Here is a 25,741-nt window from a genome sequence, read left to right as displayed (position 1 = left end):
CCGACAGCATTACGAATCACTCTTTCATCGGGGTCTTTTTACGGGTTGCGGGTTTTTTGGCTTAAAAAAAAAACATGTTCTGAATTTGTCGGTCTTTAAACATGCTGTGAAGTAAATGAGGAAAGACAGAGAGGACAGCGAAGGCGCGGCTGTCGCCACCTCTGTCTGCACATGTTACCCTATTCGCACGTCGACATGGAGGTGGCCGCCGCGTAACGATGTCCTCCTGTCCCGCAGGCATTTCCTATTCAAAACCGGGACAGGGACCACGCCGCTGTTCAGCACCGCGACCCCAGGGTACACGATGGCTTCTGGCTCTGTCTACTCGCCGCCCACTCGGCCGCTACCTAGAAACACCCTGTCGAGAAGCGCTTTCAAGTTCAAGAAGTCTTCGAAGTACTGCAGCTGGAAGTGCACGGCGCTGTGTGCCGTAGGCGTCTCCGTGCTGCTGGCCGTGCTCCTGTCCTACTTCATAGGTAAGAGCCGGGCTCAAAACTGTTTTGTCTGCACGTCGGGGCCTCGTACTGTTGTTTTTGTTGGTTTTGTCTATGCATTTGGTCGAGAAGTCTATCCCGAGGTTATAGTTTCTGGGGAAGGGGTTGGTCATAATGCATTGTAATGGCAAGGTGGTTGAAGTGATTTCTAACAAATTTAGATGAACAGAAAAGCTTTCTTTGCATAAAGAATGAGTTACTTTCTCGGACGCAAACTATAGTGTACATCTGTGGTTGACTTATTCCTCGTGGAAACGTGGGTAAGTTTGCCATTTCACGTACACAAAATAATCCGGGCACTTTCGGGAAGGGGCACGATGCAGGGACCTCCCACGCACGGTGCACGGTGCACAGGGAACTTTGCTACTTGGCCACATCACACACCTTTAGAGCTACCTCACGTAAACCTCATCACTCGGGACCGTCCTCCTGCACTCGGGAACGTGGTCCCGAGAACCGTGCGTCCACGCAACAACAAAAGGCTTTTCTGCTCGTTCCTGTACGTGGGTTTGTCATTTCCTCTGAGGTAGCGCTGACCATGGTTCTCACTTCCCAGCAACCCAAGCGGTGGGAGCTGCTTGTGAAAGCTATGGATTTTCCTTTTGCCTCTTTCATAACCCGTGCGAGCATCCGCACTGGTGGAGGTGGTTGGTTCAAACGTCAGAAGTGACCACATCAGATTTGGGTTGCTTCCGAGCGTGGGGAAAGGCCTGCCACGTCGAAATGCTGAGGGGGTCCCCCGAGAGAGACCCCAGGCTGTGTGGCTCAGAGCAAGACCGACAAGAGCAACGGTCAGCGCAGCAGTTTCAAGTTTACAAATCAGTTTGCAGTGCCCCGAGAGGTTCTGTGACCACGTGAGACTCCCACAGGGCTGTCTGTGGAGCGGTATGGTGCTCGTGCCTCGGACCCGTGTCCACCGTTAGCTGCCATGTTCCTTAGTTACAAATCACGTGCTTTGGAGTCAGGACACTTAAGAGACAAGTAGAGTGTAGAGCGTGAAGGAACTCAAAGAGGTGATTGAGTCAGGGATGGCCACTGCACGGCATGTCACGTGCTGCCACCTCCTGTCCTTTGACCAGGCAGACACCACTGATGAGTCAGCGTCTTTCCAGTGACCCCAGCCCCAGCCCCCCAGGCCTCAGCACGTGCTCAGTGCGTCCGGTGCACCTTGCAGGGCCGCTGTCCGTCTGGGCTGAAAGCCAGGTGACACCCTTTTGTCCGTTTCCAATCAAAGTTTACTCTGTCCTTGTGAAAAGGGCCATATCAGGTCCCCGGGAGGCTGTGGCTCGGCCGAGATCACGCAGTGGGGGGAGCGGGGCGGTGCTCTTCCGTGGCACTCCAGGTCAGGGCGGGGGGCGCGCACAGGGACGAAACTCAGTACTCGGAGCCGGTTCCCGGCGTGCAGCTGTCAGGAGGACCCCCCTGTCCCGTCAGCCGGGCCAGGTACTTCTGTCCGCCGGCTGCATGCTGCCGACGCATGCTGCAGGGTCCTGAAGTACATCCATCACAAATGGGGTGCAATAGGTTCAGCTTATGTTTTCGGAAGGGATTTTTTTCACTCTAGTGCAGGCCGAACAGATGCCTGCCGTGCAGGGAGGGCCTGGGGTCCGTGTGGCTGCGCTGTTCTCAGACGTGCCTCCTCACCCTGCCCGGCCCCACCCATCGCCCCTCATGTGCGGGCATCGGCGCTGACACCCTTGCATTCTGTGTAATGTCAGATTGGATCACTGTTGTTTGTGAGACATGTTCCCTTTTCAAGGATCCTTTCGTGAATATAATTATTAGAGTTCTAAGTAAAGGCTCAAATATTTCTTTTTCAAATTGCCCATTTTTACTGTTTCATAGTTAGCATCATCCTTTATTCCTACGGGTACCACGCTCAAAAACTCCTCCCTTTGACGTTAGCTGCCCCCACACGGACACATAACAAATTGTATAGTTAACGTGGGTACCCACCAGGGTACAGGTGTTTGTTGGAGATTCCTTATGACCCAGTTATTGTGCCAGAAACTAAGGTGCTGCAATCCAAGGGTTACCTGGAAAAAATTAGTTTGATCCTCAAAGAATTATCTCATACTCTTTATTGCTTTAATTAAGCAGAAACATACTGAGAATTTCACTGGTCTTCCTCTGCTTAAATGACTCACACTTCATGCAGTGGGTTGTTTTGTTTTGTTTTCTTTGTATCAGGTAAAGAATATACTTTCTTCATCCGTTAGCTTGATAAATGTTTTTGGACTAATGATACCGCCTTTACCCTTGGGGAAAAAAACAGGGCTCTTCTCTCAGGGAAAGTGTTCATTCCCATGGAGTGTGCATGGAGAGGATGCCCCTTCCTGTCCAGGGAGATCGCTCTGATAAGCCCCAAATCAGCGGGGAAACCAGCGTCATCCCCAGACTGACCTCACGACCTTTAATGAAGCGCCGTCATCCTTAAACTTGCTTCCCAGACCCTAGGAGGTCCGCACTCTCTCACGTTGCCTGTCCGTGTAAAGTCACAGCCTGAAGAAATATGCAAAGGAAAAAGCTCGAGGAATTGTTTCTACCCCAGACTTTCTTTCTCACCTTCCAATAGGGTCATGAGCAGTTATGAAGACGTGGCGTTAACGGGTCTCTTCCCTGAGGTCAAGGTTATTTCAGGGCAGTCAAGGTGCATAACTTCTGAAATGGGGGCAAAGGGGAGGGAGGCGGGCTTTGTTGTTTCTTTGTTTTTCCATTCCCACAAAAGATTACAGAGAATAAAGGAGAGATGAAAAAGAAAGTGAAAATTAATTCCCCTAGATCACTATTAACTTTTTGCATAGGTGGCCACTGTTAACATTCTGGTGTACACCCTCCAGATACTTTTCCATGCGTACGTAGGTCTGACGTTCCGTATTTTTAATGCATTTGCACCAGGCTTTCTCACTCATCGTGCGTTAAACATTGTGTGTGTGTAACTTTATTTAATGGCTGTTTTGAATTAAGCAGTTCCCCAAAATGCAGTGACTTTTCTTCTGTAAGTATGTGTTTCTGTGTGCAGGTGGGTTCAGTTGATCACATTTTTTATTAGAATAAATTCTTTGAAAGAAATTGCAGTGCCAGGAATGTTTTAGGCATGTTTTAAATTTGCAAGCTGTGGCCAAATTACTCCCTAGTTTGCACAATGACCAATGCTTTGTATTATCAGTATTTTTAACCTTTGTGAATCTGTTAGGCTGAAACATTTTATTGTTGTTTTCATTTCTTATTAGTAGTGCTGAATATCTTCTCATACACTTATGGGCCATTTTTATTTCTTTTTATATGTGTGGATAGCCTAGTATCCCACATTTTTCTGTTGGGAATATTCTACTCTTTGTGATTTACAAGTGTTTATTTATTAAGGATATTAGTCATTTGTCATGTTTCCCAATTGCATATTAACTTGGTTCATATTCGTATTCCTTATACCATACGGAAATTTTAAATTAATCTCATTTATCAGTTTTTTTCATAGTTTCTTATATTTTATGCTATACCTATAAAGTCCTTATTTACTCTTAATATTATTTTTTTAAGTCACTTAAATTTTCTTCTGGTGCTTCTATGGTTTCTTAATAACCATTGTGAGGTCAACATTTTTCTGGACACCCTAACAGATGGTAGAGGTTCAAATGAGCGCTCCATTCTAGAAACTCATAGTCAAGTGACAAAGACACTTCTAACAGCACAGGCTTTCATAGCCACATGGTCCATGGGAGCAAAACAGAGAGGAGAGAAGAAAAGTAGCTCAGGCCGAAGCTGCTGGGGAAAGACTTGATCTCGCAGGTGATTCTTAGGAGGTGAAGAGGAGCTCAGTTTACTGGACTTAATGCCAGAGTGGTTAGTGGGAGACGACCTTCAAAGGAGGTCGTGCAAGGCGAGGAAAGAAACAGACATGAAACATCTACAGTGGTCACGTGGGGTGCTCACCAGGCACTGGGCTCCAGGCTGTGTGTGAATGACCTCATTTAACTTTCACCACAGCGCTTTGAGTCACTAGCTCCATGGAACACAGAGGAATCGACTGCTCAGAGAGGTCCCGTGTCGGAAGTCGCAGCGCCCGCACGTGACGAGGCTGGACTGGAAGCTGGGGGCTGGCAACTGGAGGATGCCACTCCTCCACACTGCCTCTCGTGAAGTTTTCGAAGAACTGAAAAGTCAAAGCGTTTATGTTTTTAAACGATTGCGTTAGTGGTGTTCCAAAACATGGAATCTGAAGAAAGGTGGTCCAGACTAGGACTTTTCAAACTTTAATGGTCCTAGGAATCACGGGGAGATCTTGTGAAAACTCGTATTCGGATTCAGGGGATTTGTTGTGAGAACCGAGGAGGGTCTGTATCTCAGACGGGCGGCCGGCGGTGCTGCTGTGGCCCGCCGACCACGCCTGGGGGAGCAGGCCGGCGGGCCGGCAGGGTCAAACGCTGCGCTGAGTGAGGACGTGACCACTTCAGCGCTAATTCAGTGGCCGCCAGACACGTGTGACTCTCAAGCGCTCAAAATGTGGCCCCTGCAACTAAGGGGCTGGAATTTACATTTTATTATTGTTAATAAATTTCAACCTTAGACAGCCACGTGTGGGTAGTGGCTCTCACCTGGACAGGACAAGGACAGATGACCTGTTAGAAAATTCGGCCAAATGGGAGATCGTGAGGCTGTGCGTGGGTAGAGGAGTGGCAGAGTGGAGAGACTCTGGCTGGCACGTGATGGGACGGGTGTGCCATGCCCTGTCACCTCCCCATTCTTCGCAACCCGATGTCCACGCCTGGACACGTGACAGACCTCTTGTCAACAGTCACATCAGGATTTCTGTTAGACTGCTGAGCCCCAGATTCAAAGCCTGCTCCAGTGCATTCGTCTGTAAGCGGGTGTGTCTGTACACAATGAAAATCTACTGGTTTCTAAACACACACATTACATTGGATCATAATAGTGATATGGGCATGTAAAAAAAAATCTTGTCCCTACACTTCCTGGGCCCTAACTCATTTCCCTTCTTTTTTTCCTGTTCTGATGATTAGAAAATTGTAAACACGGGCAGTAGAAAGCAGCTGCTCGCCAAAAGACGGATCACAGAGAGACAGTCTGCTAGTTCCTGCTGCTCCCCGTTCTGTGCGTGGCTGTGGGACGAGTAGGAGTCTTGATTGTTGTTCTTCACCCACAGAGGACGGGCAATAACCTAAAATTCTGATGTCGTACAGATAGAAAAATGCCCTGACCTCTTATCGTAAAGCACGACCATGAATGAAACATTAAATGCAAATCAAAATAAAAGTTTGAATTACTGGTTGACACCACTTCAAACCGGCAACAAAGCCGAGTCAGACGTCACCTGACGCCATCACGGGCAGGTCGCCTCATTAGCGTCTCCAAATGCTGCTGGGCGGAGCCTGCAAATTCCAGTCATTTCCCACTTGGAGTAGCACCGAACGTATTTGCACATGTTCCTCAGATTTAGGGAAAACTAGAGAAAACAGAAACCTTATCGAATTATAGTATGCTAGCTTATTTTCTTGATTTTGGGCCTGGTTTACCCCAATCAATAATCCACGTGACAAATGTTATGACGGCGTTACTGAGATGTAATTCTCACATCCTGCAGTCCACTCATTCAAAGTGTACAGCGCGACGGTGTTTAGTGTTTGCACACAGTGCTGCCATCGGTTTTAGAACATTCCCATCACCCCCCCGCCACCGAAGCCCAAACCCTGTGTTCTGCAACAGTCACTTCCCGTTTCCCTCTAAACCAGGGGTGTCAAACTCATTTCCACCTGGGGCCCCATCAGCTTCACCGTTGCCTTCCAAAGGCCGAATGTAATTTCAGGTCCTCAACTGTTAAGGAGTAGTTACATGTACGCAGTCCTAACATTATTTCGGCCCTTTGAAGGCAACGGCGAGGCTGATGGAGCCCCCGGTGAAAATGAGTTTGACACCCCTGCTCTGAAACCTTCCATAGGATTTCCCACACACACAAAAAATCTAAGATTTCCAGGGATTGGTTTGTTAACTGCTTTCTCAACGGCAGGAAATAACTGAGCATTGTTTTTCTAATGAACTCCTGACATATGCCGCTAACCTGAGAAAGACTTGCATTTTCAACATTCTGTTTCACTGGAAAAAAAGACATAGGTAGTTATTTATTTCCTTTGAACATCTGCTACCAACTGATTCGTAAAATAGATGTTGTGATATCCTGCCACAAAGGCTGTTTAGCAACGGGAGCCTCCCGTTGATCTAGCAAAACAGAAGCTGTCGAGTCCAGGTTCATTGCAGCTATGATTTGGTAGCAGTTATCTGTCCTACTTCTCTGTCTATTTGCATTTTATGAACATTTTTACTTCTCGGTGTACCTTGAAATTGATTGCGGTACTAGCTGTATATGCGCTATATATATGCAACTCAGGGTCAGGAAGAAAAATACGCCAGCCCTCCACGCTTCACAAGAAATCAACCATTTAAATATATATGGCAAAATAAAATGTGTTGTGACATTCTTTCTTTTCTTTTCGGACATGTCTGTGTAATAAAAGTGCTGTTTTATTAGGTTACAGAACACAGCCGAGCAATGAACTGCATCCCATCTTTCACTGCAGCCTCTTCCCTGAGCTCCTCGCTGCATTACATTCAGAAAATGCATTTTGTCGGAGAGGCAATGGTACCATTTTAGTACTAATGCGATTTCATCACACTGCAGGAAAAAAAAAAACACACTGCCTGTGTTCGAGAAGATGGAAAACTGTCAACTAACAATTTTAAGTCAGCATTTTATTTTATCCTTGGATACATGGAATTAAAGACATGCTGCAGCCTGGTTCAGTGGTGAGTGAAGACCCAGAGTGAGACAGTTTACCCGAGGAGAGGAGGAAAATGAGGGTGTGATAAAGCACGCTACTGTAGCGTCTGATTCTGCCCGTGCCAAAGAAGAAAACCTAAAACCCAGTCTCAACAGTCGCATCTTTTCCCATTAAGAGGCACTGAGTATGGGTAAAATTATGCGTGTGTGTGTGTGTGTGTGTGTGTGTGTGCACGCCCACATGCTCTCCCACCCCCCATTTTGGCTGTCTCGTCCTGTTTGTATGCTGCCCTAACTTTCCGTGGGAGCCGTATTAATTTGTAGAAAAGACTCGTCTTCTCTGTCTAGCGAATCATCCAGAAACCTCGAAAAACCTGAGAGGTCACTTAAAATTAAGTTCGTTCTGTAGCCAGCTCGGTGTCGTCAGTGACTCCTGAGCTGCACCTGCAGCGGGAGAAGGCTGTGCACGGCACACTCACGATGTTTTCCACATCAAGTTGTGTTGGTTTTTATTAGGGCAGCACAACAATGTGTAGCTTTGAGCTTATCCTGATACCTGGTTACTATTGTGCATGAAAAGGGATCATTGCCAAGCTGAAGAAATGACACAGATGTAAGAAGTGCGGTCTTCTTCTCCCACCCCAACGTAACGTCTTTTCCTGTTGGCTGGCTATGAGGCCAGCTGCATAAATAAGGTATGAGGAATTCTACAGACGGACAGACTGGTTCTACCATTCAGGCAGAAGAATCTCCCTGACATGAAAAGCACCACGGACAGCCACAATGAGAAATACCTTTACCGTTAAACTTCAGTTCGTGCCAGACATAAGGTCTTGCGTGTGAAATACATGCTCTTTTCTCTGTTTTAGGCTATGGTTTCGCTCAGTGTGGCAGCGTTTCCTGACTAGTGACGAGTGGAAAGCATAATACATTTGCCATCCCGGTGCTGCACCGCGTGGACACTGAATCGGTGTTGCCTGTGTCACTTGCTTTCAGGTTAGCGGCACTGAGAGCAGTGTGTCTGGAGAGAATTATCTGCGTAAAGAGGAGTGAAAGGAAGAGTAACTGGCACATGTAAGGTTTTTTAAAAAGCAAAACTAGCCCTGGCCTGCGTGGCTCAGTTGGTTGGAGCATCGTCTTGTAAACTGGAAGTCTGCGGGTGTGATCCCTGGTTGGGGTGCATGCACCTAGGCCGGGGGTTTGATCACTGGCAACCAGTCGATGTCTCTCTCTCTCTCTCTCTCCCTCCCTCCTTCTCTAAAAGCAATGAAAAAATGTCCTTGAGTGAAAGGTTTTTTCCCCAAAAAATCAAAACATTTTCAAAATTCAATCATTCCTATAGACTGCTAGAAATTTTAGGAACGAATTCAGCATAAAACCTTTAAGTTCCACTGAATCTATATTCAAACAAAGGTCTCCTAAAATAGGAGATAAAATAAAATCCAAATGCATAAACTCCGTTTATTTATTGTTCATACGTAACCTTAGAATGTCTAGTTCCTTTGTCCTTCTTCCTTAAAAGTGAGATTCCGTGGTTTCTTCTTTAGCAATTTACTAATATAACACCGGAAAAGGGAGTGACCACTCACCCATCCATCCAACGTGCATTCAGACTCTGCTTACTGAGTGACATTTGTTTCCTGAGACGCTGTGATAGCTACAGCAGTGAACAAGGTAGCACAGCCCCCGCCCTCTTAGAGACTGTGCCTCAGAGAATACCAGCTCTGAGCACTGAATCACAATCCTAACGACCATTGAAAACGGAGGGCTGTCAGAGGCAAGGAGAGTGCATGGAAGACAGAACTTTCCGTAGTGAGTCTGAGCTGTAGAGAAGGGTTTCCTGCTAAAACCAGAATAATCTCGAGGATTCTGTGTTTCGACAAACGCCGACATGAGGACAAATCTTAAATGTGACCGCATAAACCTAAATGTGGCCTGAAAAGTCAATTCCCGGGACTATTAAAACCAGTATATTGTGATATAATAAAAATAAAATCTAGATGTGTCCCAGGGAAAAAGTTGTGATATTCGTTGGTTTTCTTTGTGGAGTTAGCCTAGCTAAAACCGTTTTTTGTCGTTCACGTCGAGAAGTGGAGAGAAATGTTACCGGGGAAATTTTGGCTAACTAGATTGAAAATTCCCATGAGAATGTGCAGTCTTTCCTATATGTTCCTTGCCCTTAATTTTAGATGATATACATACATGCTTTGAGAATTTTACTTATGAAGTATGCCCAGAAAATAGTTTTAAAACCATTAAAAGAGGTGATATCTCTGGGTTTTTTCCAAACATGCACTCTCTGAATCTGCCTTTTGAAGGCGTCTGTGAAACATGTGTTTGCTGTATTTCAAAAGCTGTTGGGAATGGGGTCAGGTCCCCCTGCATCTGATAACCAAGAGGTCAGCACGTCCCGGTAACTGCCACCCCCCACCGCCCCCATCGGGCCTAAAGGTAGAAGGAGCATTACCGTCAGACCCTCCCCTTGTGCACTTTCAGCACACGTGACGTGACGCAGCGAGTCCGAGACCAGTTCCAGTCCTCAGCTAGGGCCACTTCGGCATAGTACTAAGATGTTTTCTGACCGTCACATTCAGCTTTTTTTTTAAGATTTTATTCATTTATTTTTTAGAGAGGGAAGGGAGGGAGAAAGAGAGAGAGAAACATCAATGTGTGGTTGCTGGGGGCCGTGGCCTGCAACCCAGGCATGTGCCCTGACTAGGAATCGAACCTGCGACGCTTTGGTTTGCAGCCCGCGCTCCATCCACTGAGCTACGCCAGCCAGGACTACATTCAGCGTTTTTAAAGACAACTTCCAGTCTTTTCTTTACCTGTTAGATTTCGTTGGCTCTGCCTGGGGTTGTCTTTCCTTCCTTATACGGTGGCCACAGGTGGATCCTTTCTGCTCCCTCCCCACTGGTGAGCTCCTGCCCCCTCTTATCACTTCTGATCGGCCGCCCGGGCCCCAAAAGAGAGGGGGCCATCCACGTAATCTGCCTGCGGTTCCCAGGGCGGTGGAAGGGTCCCCAATCCAGCCCACCTAGAAGATCACTGTGTCTGAGTCCAGGGGGCGGGGCCTTTGATCTGAGGGAAAAACATGGTACAAGTACTTTTGCATCTTGCAGATGTCTATTTGGTTTTCACGGGCATTTCCTTTTCACTATTTCCAATACCACAGAACATTTAATTTCATTAAACTTAACGATTATTGACGGTCCCTCCTAATCACTGAATTCACAGAGACTGGCAAAACACAGTCTTGGCCACGATGACCTCGCAACCTTCTGTGGAAAATATCATGGGAAGTTTTCATGTAGCGTACAGACCCTCAGAGCGCCAGCGTGAGTTGGCACTGATAAAATGTTAGGGTGCCGTTGATTGCAGCTGCTGTTCTTCCTTGGAACAACCAAGTGAATCAAATGTTGTCACCCATGGTCTTGAGAAAGGGAAATCTTTTTTTAAAGATTTATTTATTTATTTTCAGAGAGGGAGAGGTGGGAGAAAGAGAGAGAAACATCAATGTGCATTTGCTGGGGGCCGTGGCCTGCAACCCAGGCATGTGCCCTGGCTGGGAATCGAACCTGTGACACTTTGGTTTGCAGCCCGTGCTCAATCCACTGAGCTACGCCAGCCAGGGGGAAAGAGAACTCTTAGGCCTAGAGAAGGAGCGCCAGGTGCAGGGGGAAGGCCAGTGAGCGTGAACACGGGGTCCGTGATCCAGGCGCCCTTACTGTGAGTCCAGAACTTCTCCCCACCAGGTCAGAGGGCGTTGGATCCCATAAGACTTAAGAATGTAGAGGTGGGTGGTGGCCAGGAGAATAAGTAAGACTGAAAAAGAAATTGAGACGTTCATTCCCTTTTGAATCTTACTCTGTTGTATCTAAGGCTGCCGTGAGGGAGGTCTCGGGTGATGTTAACACGTCGTGACACCTGACCTTAACACCCTCTCACCGCTGAGGGACAACTTCGCCGGCAGTGTCTATGCAGATTTTAACAACATCGTTTCACGTATTGTCGCCTTTTATTTATATCAAGAGAGCGTGGCTTTTCCTTTCACGTAATGCTGTAAAATTCCCTGCTAAAAGAAATGCATTTAAAATTTTAAGTTAATTACCTCAAGGAAGGAATTAATTAAATATATAAATATAAAAGTCTTTACAACATCATAATTCTGTGGAACGTTCACGATTATATCATAAAGGTGAAAAGCAGTTGTTGTTGTTTTTTTAATAAAAGGTAGAAATCACTGCGGAGGGGGACTGAGAAAGCTGCAGGTCTTCTCCGTTGGGTCTTTTTGTTTCATTCTGGATCCCGAGTGTGTCCATTGGCTGCACCTGCAGCCGCGCCAGGCTGACCGCACGGCGTGACAGCGAGCCCGTGGGGATCACGCGGAATTTGTACATAAAAACGAGCCATATTATGCCACCGCTTCAAATAACCGCCCGTTGCACCATCATCTCCTATTTTTAGAGTGAAGATATTTTTAGGGGCTTTCTAGTTCTTCAGAGAAATTCTCTGTGATCTTAGACAAGCATCGCATGCAGAGAAGCAGCGCACGTTTGAAGGGGGACGGGCGCCATTTGTCTTCAGAAAAGGCGCTCGAGGCCACCGCGTGCAGAAGCAAGTTGGCAGAGTGGGCATGCCTCCTGGGGACCCGAGTCCACACCTTCCTTTGTGTTTTGCTTTGAAATACATTTCCACGAATGTCCCCTAACTATCCATTAATTACAGCTAAGTTTGTAACTGGGGAAACCCCTCGCCAGGCGAGCCCAGATTAGTGGGGGACGCGGGCACGCCGGGTCCCCGAGGCCTGTCCCTGCCCGGCCCGACGAGTGGAGATGGTCCAGGGGGGCTGGTATGATGTGCCCGCTGCCGTCCCCAGCCAGGTCCCGGGGGCGGTGTCGTGGCTGCACCCCACGCTGCTCCCCTGGTGAGACGGAGCATGGTAAGGTGGTCACAGCCTCAGTCCTTGTTGGTGAATGAACAGTGAACAGCCATCTGCATGAACGGGTTGTGCCTGGATTCCTGGAAGGTCATTGATTTTACTTCATATTGCCACTTTGCAGCCACACACACACACACACACACACACACACACACACACCATATCGTAACCTTTGGAAGGCGAAGTGGACTAAATGAAGGGGATGTCTCTCTGGATTTGGCCTTATTTAAATGTGCCAACCTTCCTCTAACAATCTCCATAGCCCTAATAGCTGGATCTTTTAATAACAATCAGTAATATGTCTTAAATTCCTGAAGAATTCTAACTTGCACGTCTATTCTACTTGTATACAAAGTCAAAACAAGCCAAGAAAAAGTGTTATGCTTAAGTAGGTCATTAACATACATACACATTTGTTGCATAAAAGTAGGATATAGACCCTACAGCTGTTACAGGGGAGAGGAATCCAGATGAAACAGCGTCAGGACAACAAGCCTTTGATTAATGAGTGGATCCATGGGGTTTCGGTGGCAGAGCTGCTAATAACTGTCACTAATGAATTCTCTGTTACATACATTTCACGGCAACGGCAAACTCAGTGGGCCGGCAAGCAGGGAACAGTCTCGGAGTCGTGTCAATTATTTCATGTTGTGTTTTGGATGTTTTTGAAATACGTGCTCTTACTGTATTCTTTAATGCCGACAACCGTCACCTCAAAGATGCTCTAGCGTATTGCTCGTGATGGTTCATTTCGTTAGAGGGGGCTCCTGGCTGCCTCTTTCCTTCAGAGAACGGGACCTGGAGACAGGAGGCGGCCCCGGGAGGACGGTCTGTTGGAGAAGCCGGACTTCGTGCCCGCGGAGACAGACAGGCCGCCGTTGGCAGACACCACTGTCAGCCTCCGTGCTGGCAGTCGTGGGGCAGCTGGGATTACTGTGCCCTGTGCTCCTTAAACATGGTACACGGAGTCCACGTGGGCGAGGGAGCACACGTATCATTGTACTGAAAGTCCAATTTCTAAATCTTGCTATTTGTGAAAGAACGTGAGTGAAGTATTCTATCAGAAACGAACCTACAGAGCTAAATCACTGTTCAGTCCCATTGAGACAGCTGATAGATACTGCGGTTCCACTTTTCCATGAATTACAAACTACCAAAAAGGATAAAAAAAATATGCAGCATAGACATACAAAATATTAGCAACCATTTCCATCTCCTGACCTCTCCCCACCAGAAAAAAAAAACATTAGCTCATAAAAAGTATGATTTTTTATATGGTATTTTATAATAACTCAGAGAAACTTGCTATATCAGGTAGTAATTTCTTGGACTATCAAAATATCTTATAGCTGGGGTAACTCCCCTTTTCATAATGACAATAAGAATACATCCTAATACAAAAGCTTTAGAAAGAAATAGTGATTTTAAAAGACCCGTGTTTGGGTCAGCAAGTCTGGCCTGTGGAGGTAACATTAGCCTTCAAGGCAGCAACAAATAATAATGGATTAGAACACCAAAACAGCGCCCGGCACACCCTGTCAACATGTATGTGCGCGCAGCAGGAAACCCAGCACAAAAGCTAATTTATGGGGAGCAGCGTGTGTCTAATGGCGGAGCAGACCGGCAGGGGTCTGAGCTGCAAGCTGCCTCCTCCACCGGAGACGCTTTCATTTTCTGTGGAAAACTTGGCCGTATTCTCGAAGTACGTATCAACCCAAGTCATTGCCCTGTGTTTAAGAGTATTTCTGATATTTTTGTAAAATCTAGTCATTGCACATGTGCCTTAGGTGTATTTATATATCCACGAAACTAAAACATAAAACGAAGAAATTTTGCTGCAAAATCCAAGGCACCCGAGGTATCACATGCACACACGGATAGTTGGACTTCACATAATTCAATTTTATCTTAAAAACGAAGGAACGACATTTGTATTCTGATACCTTGATATCTTATCCATGGCAGGTGGGGTTTTCCCCCTATGCGCAATAATCTAGCCTAAGCATTTATATTTTAAAATAGATTGACATGCCATAGAATATAAATCTGGAAGAGATCTTTAAGGAGTTCGTCTTGTGTGGCCTCCTCAGGCTTTTATGTAAATGAGAAACCCAAGCCTGGGGGCGGGTGGGGGGGGGGTGGGCCTTGAGGAGGTGCCCCACCTGCTCAGGGCCAGAACCGAAAAGGGGGACCGGGGCTCCTTTCACATAAACAAAAGGCTCCACAGACGCCCCAGCTGATCGCTGTTCAAAACTGTGCTCTGAACTCCAAAATCTCAGATTCTGATTTCCTTTTCTTGCAACTTCTGATGACATGTTCTTCGTGAGTCTTTCTCAGAGATATTGTTCCATGGCAGACATGCGCTGCACTCGGAGCAAGGGGAGCGTGAGACCCAGAGGTGGCTTAGGGGAACCCCCAAGGGCTTGCAGGCTAAACGCAACTGAATTGCAGGCTTTTTCGGGATGTTATGTTTTAAGTCGGTTTGTCTTAGCAGATTCCAGTTCTCACGTTACCTCCTGTCTTCTTGTCTTTGTGAGAATGTTGGCTTGATCTTGTCCTGTTGAGCAGAGTGGGGCAGTAATGGCAGTCCCAGGAAGACCTGCACTCCAAGTCGCCAACACCGGAGCGTGCAGTCTGCAGGCCTCCGGCAGACGCTGCGCCCCGGGTTCCGATGCCCAGGGTGCTGGCTTCTGTGTTTGCTTCGCAGCGCCCTCCTGATCCCCCCAAGGTTCTGGGAGATTGCTGGGCCGTGTCACCGCCGTCACCACCCCTCCTGCCCCTCCGCACCTGGCAGGATCCGAGGTCTCCGGCGTGCCAGGAGAAATAATAGTAGCTGTGATAACAACTTCAATGGCCTGGTCCGCAGAGACAAGATGAAATTTTGGCACCTTTTCTCTCAACACGGAGCTAAAAATGGCCCTGAACTTGCTCCTTGGTGCTCCGTAATCTTCTGTAATTACCCATTTTGGTTCCCAGTGTTCCACACGCTGGCTTTCAAGGCTCCAAGCAACACACAGAGTGGTTAAAAACAGCGGCACCCCCCTTTCTTCTCCGCGCAGCGGCGATGGCGGGTGCCGCGGGGTCCTTTCATCCCATCAGCCTTGAACACTGAAGGGGGGCGCCCCTCCTCTCACCTGCGCCGTCTTTGAAAGACGGTTTCTTCCTAAAACTCCACCGACAGATCTTTGCTAGCAGACTGTCTCAACATTATTTCAATTAACGAGGTGTTTTTTTCTTAACGTTACTGGGAAAGTCTACAGAAAAGAGAGATTAGGAGGTTGTAGAATAAATGCTTTCGGATGAGGTCGGAGACGTTTTTATGTTCAACACAGTGTAATTGGTGGCCCTCTAAGAACACCAGCAGTAAGCTTGGAAGAGGGAATCGGGAGGAGACTGCTTGGCTGTTAGGAACCTAAGTTGGGATAATGAATGATGGCTTAGTATTTGTGAGTCACTCCTGCAGTTGATATCACTGTGATGTTTCGTCTTTGACTTGAGGGATCGTATAAAAAGTATGCGTATTAATTTTGTAGGGAGCAAATGTCAGATATCACAACTAGTTTAAAAATTCTGGCTGGGCGTGATCCTGGCAATGGATGCCCCCCCCCCCGCCCTGAGAAAAGGGGGAGAGTTATACTGGCATTCCCCCCACCCCTTACCCACAGTTCCACAGTCTGAGGTTTCAGTTACCCACAGTCATCTGCGGTCTGAAAATAGTAAATGGAAACTTCCACATATTGTTCATACATTTTAAATTGTTCTCTCTTCTAAATCACGTGATGAAATGTTGTGAGTCACACCCCGTCCCACACAGAAGGCGACCCTTCCCTTTGTCCTGCGTCTCCACACTGGAGACGTGTCCCACCCATTAGTCACTCAGGAGCCGCGTCTCCGTGGCCAGAGCAACTGTCTCCGTACCAAGAGCTGTGCTCGGGCCACCCTCTTCTGCAAGAGCCGTGATGCCGGCAGCCGGCATCTCCCAGAGGGAAGCCGTCAAGTGCTGCCTTTCGGTGAGAAGGTGAAAGTTCTCTACTCAGTGAAGAAAGAATAATCGCATGCTGGGGTTGCTGAGATGGTGGGGACAGGTCTTCCATCCATGAAATTGTGAAGAAGGAAAAAACCGAAGAGTGAGGACAGTGTAAGAAGATATTTTGAGAGAGAATCCACATTCACGTATTTTATTACAGTATATTGGTATAACTGTTCTATTATTAGTTATTGTTGTCAATCTGTTACTGTGCCTATTTACCAACTCAACTTTATCACCAGTTGTGTATGTCTGTGCAGGAAAGAAAGTGTGCCCAGGGGTCAGTACCGTCCCAGGTGGCAGGCATCCCCGGGGGTGCTGGCCGTACCCCCCATGGGTGGAGGGGGACTGTGGGGTGCCCCTCTGCACATGCGTGCCACGGTTTTCTGGCCCGTTCTTCCACCAGCGGTCAGTCATCTCCGCTGCTTCGGCCCCTGACCCCCGTGGACACTGCCGCTGCACACGCAGGTGCGCGGCTGTCTCTTCGAGACCCCGCTTTCAGTTCTCTCGCGAACACACCCAGAAGTGGGGTTCCAGATGCTGTGGTGGGCCCAGTTTAATTCTTTAAGAAACCACCGTGCTGTTTTCCACAGCGGCCGCACTGCTTCATAGTCCCACCAGCCGTGCACGAGGGTCCCACTTTCTCCCCGAGGCTGTCTTGACTTTGAACTCAGCGTCCGTCTGAGAACACCGTGGACCAGCCGTCCTGAGCCCGGCTCCTGCATCTGTTTGCTCCCACTGCCCCCATCCCAGGACCCGAGAGCTGCGCCGGAGGAAGCCCCGCTCCTCCTCCCCTCCCCTCCTGCCTGACGGAGTGAGCCGTTGCCACTCTTCCTGCTCACCCGCACTCTGAATGTGCAGGTGTCCTCACTGTCTCAGGGCGCCGCCACGCAGGCTGTCGCCGGGGAAGGGGCACCCGGGTGCGTCGCAGGGAAAGGTAGAAAAGGGTCGGGAAAGGTAAAAACATACACTGTTGCGCTGTACCACATGTTAGATGGGCTGTTTTTAAATAGAAGTCTTCACGTAAGTGTAGTGGACCTTTAGAAAAGGCGACAGGTCATCAGTGAACAGAACCAGTGGAACCGAGTCCCGGGCGGGAAACCAGGATATGGCCACGCCCCACGGAGGCCCGGGCGCTCGCCCAGTGATTCCCTCCCTGCAGGTGAGCACTCACTCCGGCAACCTCTGTTTCCACCAGTTGATGCTACCTGCTCTGGAACTCTGTACTCACGGGCTTACGCAGTGTTCACGTTTTTCGTGAATGGGTTCTGTTTGGTATTACGTTCGTGAGATCCATTCGCATTGCTGCATCTGGCAGAGGTTTATTCGTTTACATCGCTGTATAGAAGTCCTTCGTGTGACTCTCGATAATCTGTGTATCCACTGTGCTGCTGGCAGGCGTCGGGGGCGCTTCCAGTTTGGGGCTATTGCAAATGATGCCGCAGTGACCGTTGTGGCTCCCTGGCTTTGGGGTCTGTGTACATGGACATATTCCTCCCGGCTGTGCAGACAGACTTCTGTCTGTTTAGATCAACTGGGGACTTCCCCACCCTTTCTAAGACTTTTAAATACAGACAAAATACATTTCAGTTCCGAACAAGCAACTTGCAAATAATCTTGCAAAATACAACCATTTATCGTTGGTAAATGCCTTGTATTTAGAAGCCAATGTTAGCAAATAGACAACGTCTGATTGTATTTGCTACTGTCAGAAAAAGAGATAAATCAACGATTGGTGTTAAATTTTTAAAAATGTCTTGGAAGGGAATGTTCCATCTTAATTCAGTGCAACTGAGGGAAGTAGGAAAACCGCAGAGTGCGGGTAAAGGAACCCCGAAATCAGGAGAGGCAGCATCGCGAGTCTTCTTACACAGCGACTTCTTCAAAGACGCTGGGCAGCTCTCTCTGCCTGTGTCTCATCCTCTTACAACAGCGACCGTGGTCTTCGTCACAGGCTGCATCATTGGAAGATAACAGACACAAGCTATTTTAAAATGCGAAAACCACACTGAGTAGACATATATTAGTACCAGCATCTCCAAATTCCATTCTTCCTTGGATCACATTTTGGATATGCATCCAGGGACTCCCCTCGCACCCTTAAAATCACCTAGAAATCTGTGGAAATAACAATAGAAAACTATAAAACATGATGTCATAAACAAAATTTTTAAAAGAGTAAATCTACATGAATACTATTTCTACAACTTTAAAATTCACGAGCATAATGTTTACTTATGTCATTTTTGAGTTGTTTTTAAGACACTTGGAGTTAACAAGAAATAGCCTGCTTCATCACAACCCTCGTCATATTACTGTCAACGTTTCTTTTAGGACAATATAAGCGCGGTGGACGGGTACTGATCTGGAAGAACAGTGCCCGGAACACACAAAGGCTACCTACCGATGCCTTTGCCCTGCGCGCCCACCCCCAGCACTGTCCCTGCCACAGCTCCCCGGGTCTCGTAGGGAAGCAGTGTCCCTCCGTGGCCTGTGGGCCTTGCAGAACTTGCACTTCACTTTCTTCCTGGTGCCTGTCACAGTTCAAGGCCCTGTGGCAGAATAGAAAGGAGGGTCAGGGTGTGCCCTTTGTTAGGAGAAGGCCTGGGTTCAAGGTCAAGATGCCCTCCCCTTACTTGCTTAGTAAGGGAGGCTTGTGTAAACCTCCATTTTCTGAGGTTTAAAGGGGGAAAAAAGGTGACGGTCACTATTCAGTGGAGTCTTCGTGAAGATTCAGTGAGACGGTGCATTAATATACCTGCCCGACACTTGGTACACAGCCAGCATTCGGTGGCTGTTGTACGTTTTCTCAGGCTTGTGTCACAGGGTTCTCACTCCGGCCACGGGGAGCGTGTCTGTGGCTCAGAGACGCCTGGTGTCGCTGCGAGCCTGGGCCTCGGCCCCTAAGCTGTCCACCCGCTCACTTCCCGGGGTGGGGAGGGGCTCGGAAGACCACAGGGTTGCTGGACTCTTCCCTTGGTTCTTCCTCATCATGCCCTTACTTGCCTGCTGTTGTTTAGGTCCCCAAATACAGCGGGCGCAGCGCTGCATCGGGGCAGCCCAGAAAAGCGTCACTCGGATCTCCCAACCCTGTTGCCTGTGCCCATGGAGACACGCAGGGATAATAATGGCCTTTGAGCCTATCGGGCGGTTCAGAGGTCTTGTCTCGAAGATGCCGAGAACGCCTAACTGGTGTTAGCGACGTCAGCTCTTTCGGTGTAGAATCTACACGTTATTTGGTCGGACTGCATCTTCTCCTTCACACGTGGCAGGTGCGGTGTCCCGGACACACACTGTGCTCAATGACACGGCGCTCCCTGGTTCCCGCACCGGGGTCTCGCCACCCTGGGTTGGGTCTTCTGTTTCGTCCTCTTGCTCTTTTTCACAATCCTGAAAGACCACGTTTCTAAGCTGTTTCTCTTCCACTTCTGGTTTCCCTGACTCTCGAGTAGCAGCAGTGTCCTCAGTGTAGCGTTCTTGGATTTGCACCCTGGTTGCACAAGCCTTTCTCCAAATTTAACTTCTTCGTGGCTCTCGGATGCTAGGGTATCTGCGGTTGCATATCGCCTCTGGTCCGTAGGCTGAGCTGCACCTCCCAGAAGGGCCTTCCCTAGAGGGAGGGAGCACGTTCAGGAGGACGTCAGCCGCCTCTGGACACGCCTCCACCTCCGCTGGGTCGCGAAGCAGCCAGGGGCCGGCTGTGCAGCGAGGAGGACAGCGCCCCCATCCGCGCCGGCGGAGGCCCTGCAGGCTGGTCCCCGACCTTCCTCACGTGCAGACGTGATTTCTTCCCTACGGTTCTCGGTTCTCCGTGCGGTCTACTGGGGCACTGCAGGGGGGTGCCGGTGCCTAGTGATTGCCGCAGCATTTTGACTTTTATGCGTTTGCTGCCTCCGCCCCTCTAGGTCTCCACCCCCGCTTTCTCTCTCTCCCCACTGACTTTGTAGGGAACCAGTCTCAGTAACACCCTGTTTTTGCATAAACATCTTAAATGACACATAAGAAGTGTCAAGGCCTTCACTAGATTCCAAACAGCAGTATTTCCAAAGGACGGACTATGCTAAGACCAAACAACTTGCTGGGCTCTGTTTTCGAAGCCGTGTTAATGAGATTTACTATCATTGGGCGTGGTTCTCATTATGCACTGTCTTAAGTAAAACTGAAATCCCCTTTTATTGAGATTTTCTGTAATAAAAAATACATAGTAAGATGTTCATCTGGCAAAAAAAAAAATGAAATAGCTTCCAACCACAAATGCACCGTTAATCTTTAACACCTGGCATCTGTGCATTAGCCCCTGGATTTCCTCTCCCCTTCCAAGTCTGTTTAAACCAGTAAAATGAGCAGATCTGCGAGAAGACTTTCTATGTTACATACGGCACACAATGACGATACACTATTCTGTGTGGGAACTCTGACCATATTGGAATATTTACGGTAGTCGCTCTGCCCAAGTGCGTCTGTCAAACCTTCTACTCCGCACAAGCAGCTCCCACTGTTTTATTCAGAAATTACCGAAATATCTATCAGAAGCTTGAAAAATGTATGAAGCGATAAATGTTTAGAAAGCTCTTGACATTTTGCCACTCAAATGCTACATAATTTAATGCAAAAAGCGACATACGAAGTTATACCTCTTTACACATTGACAATTTGTAAATTCAAGAATTTCATAACAATATCTTAATCCTTGAAAAATCAGAGGTTCAAAGGAGTTACCGGCAGACTGTAACTCAAGCAGGGAGTATAAGTGCAAACATCGGTTACAAATACACGGGGTAGATGTAGCTGCAATGTGTTTGCATCTCTGCTTGGCCTGTTTCTTACTACATTTTGATTTTGTATCAGACATTGTTAACAAAAGGACGTGAGACTGGTCATGGAAGGTCCCCAGGCTGTTGTTGAATCTTTTTAAAAAATTCATTCAATTTTTTGTGATACTCGTGGACTTTCCCTCGCCTACTTCCCGTGTGACACGGAGGCAATCAAATAATTATGAATAATTCGTACTCTCGTCTTAGCCATGTATGTGTTAGCTTTATAGGTATTAACTTTTTAAAATTACTACGTATTTGTTATTCACAACGGTGCTTTCTTAGATTTTGAAACCTCAGAAAATAGAATTCACTTAGTTGACAGACACTTCCCGAGACCTGCTGGGTGCCGGGTGCGGCACCAGGTGCCCGAGGCACAAACATGAATGGACACGGGGGCGGGGCGGGTGCTCAGCGCCGTGGAGCAGGCTTGCCCGGGCAGTGGGCCCCCGCCTGCTGAAGCGCAGGCGTCTCCCAGGGGACGGAGGGCACTGCAGAGGTGACTTCCCATAGGTCCATGATCTAGAGTAAAGAATAAACCAGTGAAATGCGTATGTGCCAAGAACTCTCCAGCTGTCCTCCATATATATATCCTGCCCAGAAGGCTCCCGTTGATTGAGCAAGGTAGGTTTAACCAATCTCATTTTTTTTTTTTTTAGTAAACCTAATATACAACAGTGTTCCATCGTTTGTCCAGGGCGGAGTCCTGGACTGGGAGCCCAGCTTTCGCACTGTTCCTCCACAGGCTGAGTACGGGACGAGGGCTTCCCGGCAGCAGCAGTTCTCACGGTCTCTGACGTTCTTTCTCAGACACGCGGGTCTCTCTCCAGCTCTCTGCTGAATTCCCACACGTCCGGGAAGTAAATGACGTCACACGAGGAGAAGGAAACATTCTCTTGTGTGATATGGTGCCTAGGGCCCTCACTGGTTTCCCTGTTGAGCCTTCCGTAGAGAGTAATTCCTAAACGGCACTTTCTGGAGCACAAATGAATGTTTAATAAGTGTCAGTGGTTAATATAACGATGATGATGATTCTGCATATTTTAAATACACTAAGGAAAATAATACATACAATTTTTAAATCAGATTTATGACTCTACAGTCTTCTAGTTAATAGTTTAAATAAAGTTAGTAAACAAGTTTTTTGTAAATTTATAAGATTATCATACCCATGTCGGAAACTCTACGTGAAATTATCTGACCCCTATACATGTTGCTTGATCTGTAGCATTGTGGAACTGTTCTAAATAAATTCTAAATAAATTCATCCTGAATTTAGGATAGTCAAATATTATATTTTGTGCATCTGTATCCATTCTGATCATTTCACATGCCAACACATTCATCTGCGAGACCAGTTTTTAGTTTTTACCTTAATGCAATGAAGAGCTTGATGTCTCTTGAGATCCTGTAGGGGCTGCAACAAAGTATCCCACACGCGGGAGCGGCTGCGGACAAGTAAGTTCGGCAAGCACTGCTGGAGAGCATTCTGCCACTTAGTTCAGTGATGGTGGTGACTGGAACGCTCAACACAGTGCAGACCACCATTCACGTGTAAACGCTGCCTGGTCCCGATTACCTGAGTAATCAATAGCAGAGCATCGTTAAAGCGCTGCCGTGTTGCCCTGCGTTGCTGCCTCAGTTGCGTCGGCGTGAGGAGCTGTTTTCTGATTTTATTACACAATTAACCGTGGCATTTCAGACCATGGACGTTTTAACTTTACAGGAAACTCTTGTTTGTTATCAACATGTTTACCAGTTGCTTGGCAGCTGAAAGCAGCGGACCTTTAAACAAGCTGTGTTCTTCGCCCCCAGCAATGCACCTATTTGGCCTCAACTGGCAGTTGCAGCAGACGGAAAATGACACGTTCGAGAACGGGAAAGTGAATTCGGACACCATGCCAACGAACACTGTGTCACTGCCTTCTGGCGACAACGGTAAGGGAGGGGACCGTGTGCCCCGTGTTGTCCTTTGAAACACCTCTTTCCGTAGATTCATTTTTACCTGCATTGTGTCTAGTTTTACGTGGGAGAGAGAAAGGGTTTTGAAATTACAGAGGTCATAGTTTAATGAGTGGTTTTAATTCATTTACTTTTTTCCATTTTGATTCGATAGCTAGGCCTTTCCACCTTTTCCAGGTGTGTGTTTTGTTTTATTTTTAGTCTGTAAATAGATTGTGATTCAGCGTATCATCTCCTATTGCCTGGGATGTATTATGCTTTCTGCACTCAGCTACTATGTGGTGTTGGATCACTGTATTTATTTTGTTATAAACGCTTTTAAATACAGAAGACATTAAAGGATCACAATTTATTGACCTTTCCTCTGCTTGCCCTTTCTCTAACCCTTCAAAAGTTTGCACTTCAAGCCACCAGACTTTCAAATCAATTAACTCTGCATCAAAAATGAAATTTAAGAGGTTGCATCTCATTTTTTCCAACATAAACTCCCAGAATGCTATATTTCATTTCTCCAATATACACAGCCAGGAAAATGTATTCATATGTATGTATATTTCTATTACATATGCCTGCCTATTATTTTTATATATGTTATGTATATATATCTTGGCTTTTGGCATCCTCTGACTTTTTTGCAAAATGTCATAATACTTTATATCTCAGGACAACCAGATCAAGACACCTTTTTTGTCACATGATAAATGCATCGTTCGCCTGTAAGCATTTCCCTGGCGTTTCTTCCTCTTGTTTTCTTCTTAGCTGTGGCATTTGTATTCTGCTTTGGCATCAATTATGTTCCTCCTCATGTGGCTGGTTTCTTTGCAAGATTAGAAAGAAGCTATTATATATTTACATATAAAACGCTTATTTATATGTATGTGTATGCTGCTGGGTTACATGTACCCACGGACTGTGACTAAAGTTTTTACTCTATTTTTGTGCTTTAATTTTCTAACTTCTGTTTCATTTTAACGATGATACTATATGATGCTTCTTTCTTCGGGAGGCTGAGGAATTTTATTAGATTTTCATAGTCATAATGAATGCCCCTCCCTGCCCCCTGTATGGGACCCTCTGATACCCAGGGCTACATGGTCCCCAAAACCCGGAGCTGGTGGCAGATGGGCCACCGCACCGGAAGGCAGCATGGCTGTCGCGGCACCGTGGATTAGAGAGGAGAGGAAACATCTTCCCTAATTAAAACTCTTGGTGGGGAATCTCGATGAAATAAAGCAGAGTGACTCTAAACACTTGTTGTTGTATACAACGATGATACGCACGGGAACACTCCTAGTACCCGCACGGAAACCAAGAGTATGTACTTCTGGCGTATGCAGATCGACATGTAGACTGTCTTCAGGTGGCTGGTTGTGAAAATGGCCCGTTAGCTCTTATTAACCACACGTTCTATGAAAGAGAAAAACGTTTAGATGTTTTATGTACCTTAAAACGTCCTAACTGTGTACGTGTCACGGTTCATTGCAAGTTTCGTAGGGCTCAGAGAGCGCGGCTGGGGAAGGCGGTGGTGGGCTGAGCTCCTTCCCGCCAGGGGCGGAGCCTGCCCCTCCTTCACCCGGGAGGGTCAGCCTTCCTGGGCTCACAGCGGCCAGCATTCGAACCCCAGCTTCTTCCCCTGTTGGCTCGGTGCCCTTGTCACGCTTCGTAGTTCAGACCTGCAAGAAAGTGTTAGGACAACCCGGGGATTGACTATCTGGAATGCTCTCAGCCCCCGACGTCTGGAAGAACAGCGCGTAAATACGGCTTCAGGAATCTCAGCGGAGCTGATAGACTTCGAACTGGTCGCCACAACTGCAGCAGGAAGTGCTCCTTCCCTCCACACTCACACAGACACTCACTCACACACGCGTCTGAGGTGTTTCCTAAAGTAACGCGCATCCTCCTGTGGGGACGTGCACCCTGGGTGTCCTGCTCCGTGTCATTGCGCTTCGCATTTACCCACGTGCTGGTTGGAACTCGCTCAGGTAACTTCACCGTTTACCAGGGATTGTGCCCTATGCTTTCAGCAACACTGCTGTGGCACCCCTCCCCCCTTCTCGGAGAGGGGCTGCGGTGGCCTTCGGGACCAGAGAACGCCCTGCACGCAGCTGGTGCGCACCTGTAGAACAGGTGTGCCTGCATGTGAGGCAGGTTCCCGTCTTCCCAGCCGGCCACATGAGCGACAGCCAGCAGGCACCCCGGAACGAGTCTGGACACTCCAGCTGCCATCCAGACGAGGGGTCTGAAGGAATGTCCCTGTCTCCGGGCTCAGACCTGGTACAAATAATAGTCCCTTGGGTCTTCTTCATGATTTCTGGAGCAGCCCAGAGCACCCTAAATTGAGAGGAACTTTTGTTTCCGTCTTTCCAAAGAGGGATGCTTGGTGTGTACCTCTAACGTGCTTACAGACCCAGGTGCAGAGGGCACGGGCGGGCTGTGTTTGCGAGAAGCAGGCGCCTCGGACACTCTGCCGTTGGCCTCCACGGCGGACCCGTCCCTCAGCCACTGCTTCAGCTTCCCGGACCTCCCAGAGGAGCCGATCACAGCCCCTCCTGAGAAATCCTGGGAGACCGCACCCTTCTGAAAGCCTCCGCTTCCCGAACAAAGCTCACTAGGAGAATTCACTGCGCTGAGCATAATGAGCAATTACTTTACAGCTTCTGCATCAATGCAGCGCTCTCATTATGCAGCCTATTTTATCCTTATTTTTAT

General features: G+C 47.7%; 1 protein-coding gene across 2 annotated transcripts in view; it reads left to right on the top strand.

Moving 5' to 3' along the window:
* The window catches only part of TENM3 (teneurin transmembrane protein 3), a 562,235-nt gene that overhangs the window by 412,150 nt on the left and 124,344 nt on the right, over nt 1–25,741 (top strand). For both annotated transcript variants that reach the window (XM_045821208.1, XM_045821209.1), the window contains 2 exons: nt 238–476; nt 22,886–23,008. In XM_045821208.1, coding sequence (XP_045677164.1) covers nt 238–476; nt 22,886–23,008 — 362 coding nt within the window. The remainder of the gene's footprint in view (nt 1–237; nt 477–22,885; nt 23,009–25,741) is intronic.

Source organism: Phyllostomus hastatus, unplaced genomic scaffold (genome assembly GCF_019186645.2).
Source record: "Phyllostomus hastatus isolate PE091 unplaced genomic scaffold, TTU_PhHast_1.1 phas_scaffold_46, whole genome shotgun sequence".
In the NCBI taxonomy this organism is placed as follows: Eukaryota; Metazoa; Chordata; class Mammalia; order Chiroptera; family Phyllostomidae; genus Phyllostomus; species Phyllostomus hastatus.
The sequence above is the reverse complement of the archived record's forward strand: the minus strand, read 5'-3'. Positions and strand labels throughout refer to the sequence as shown.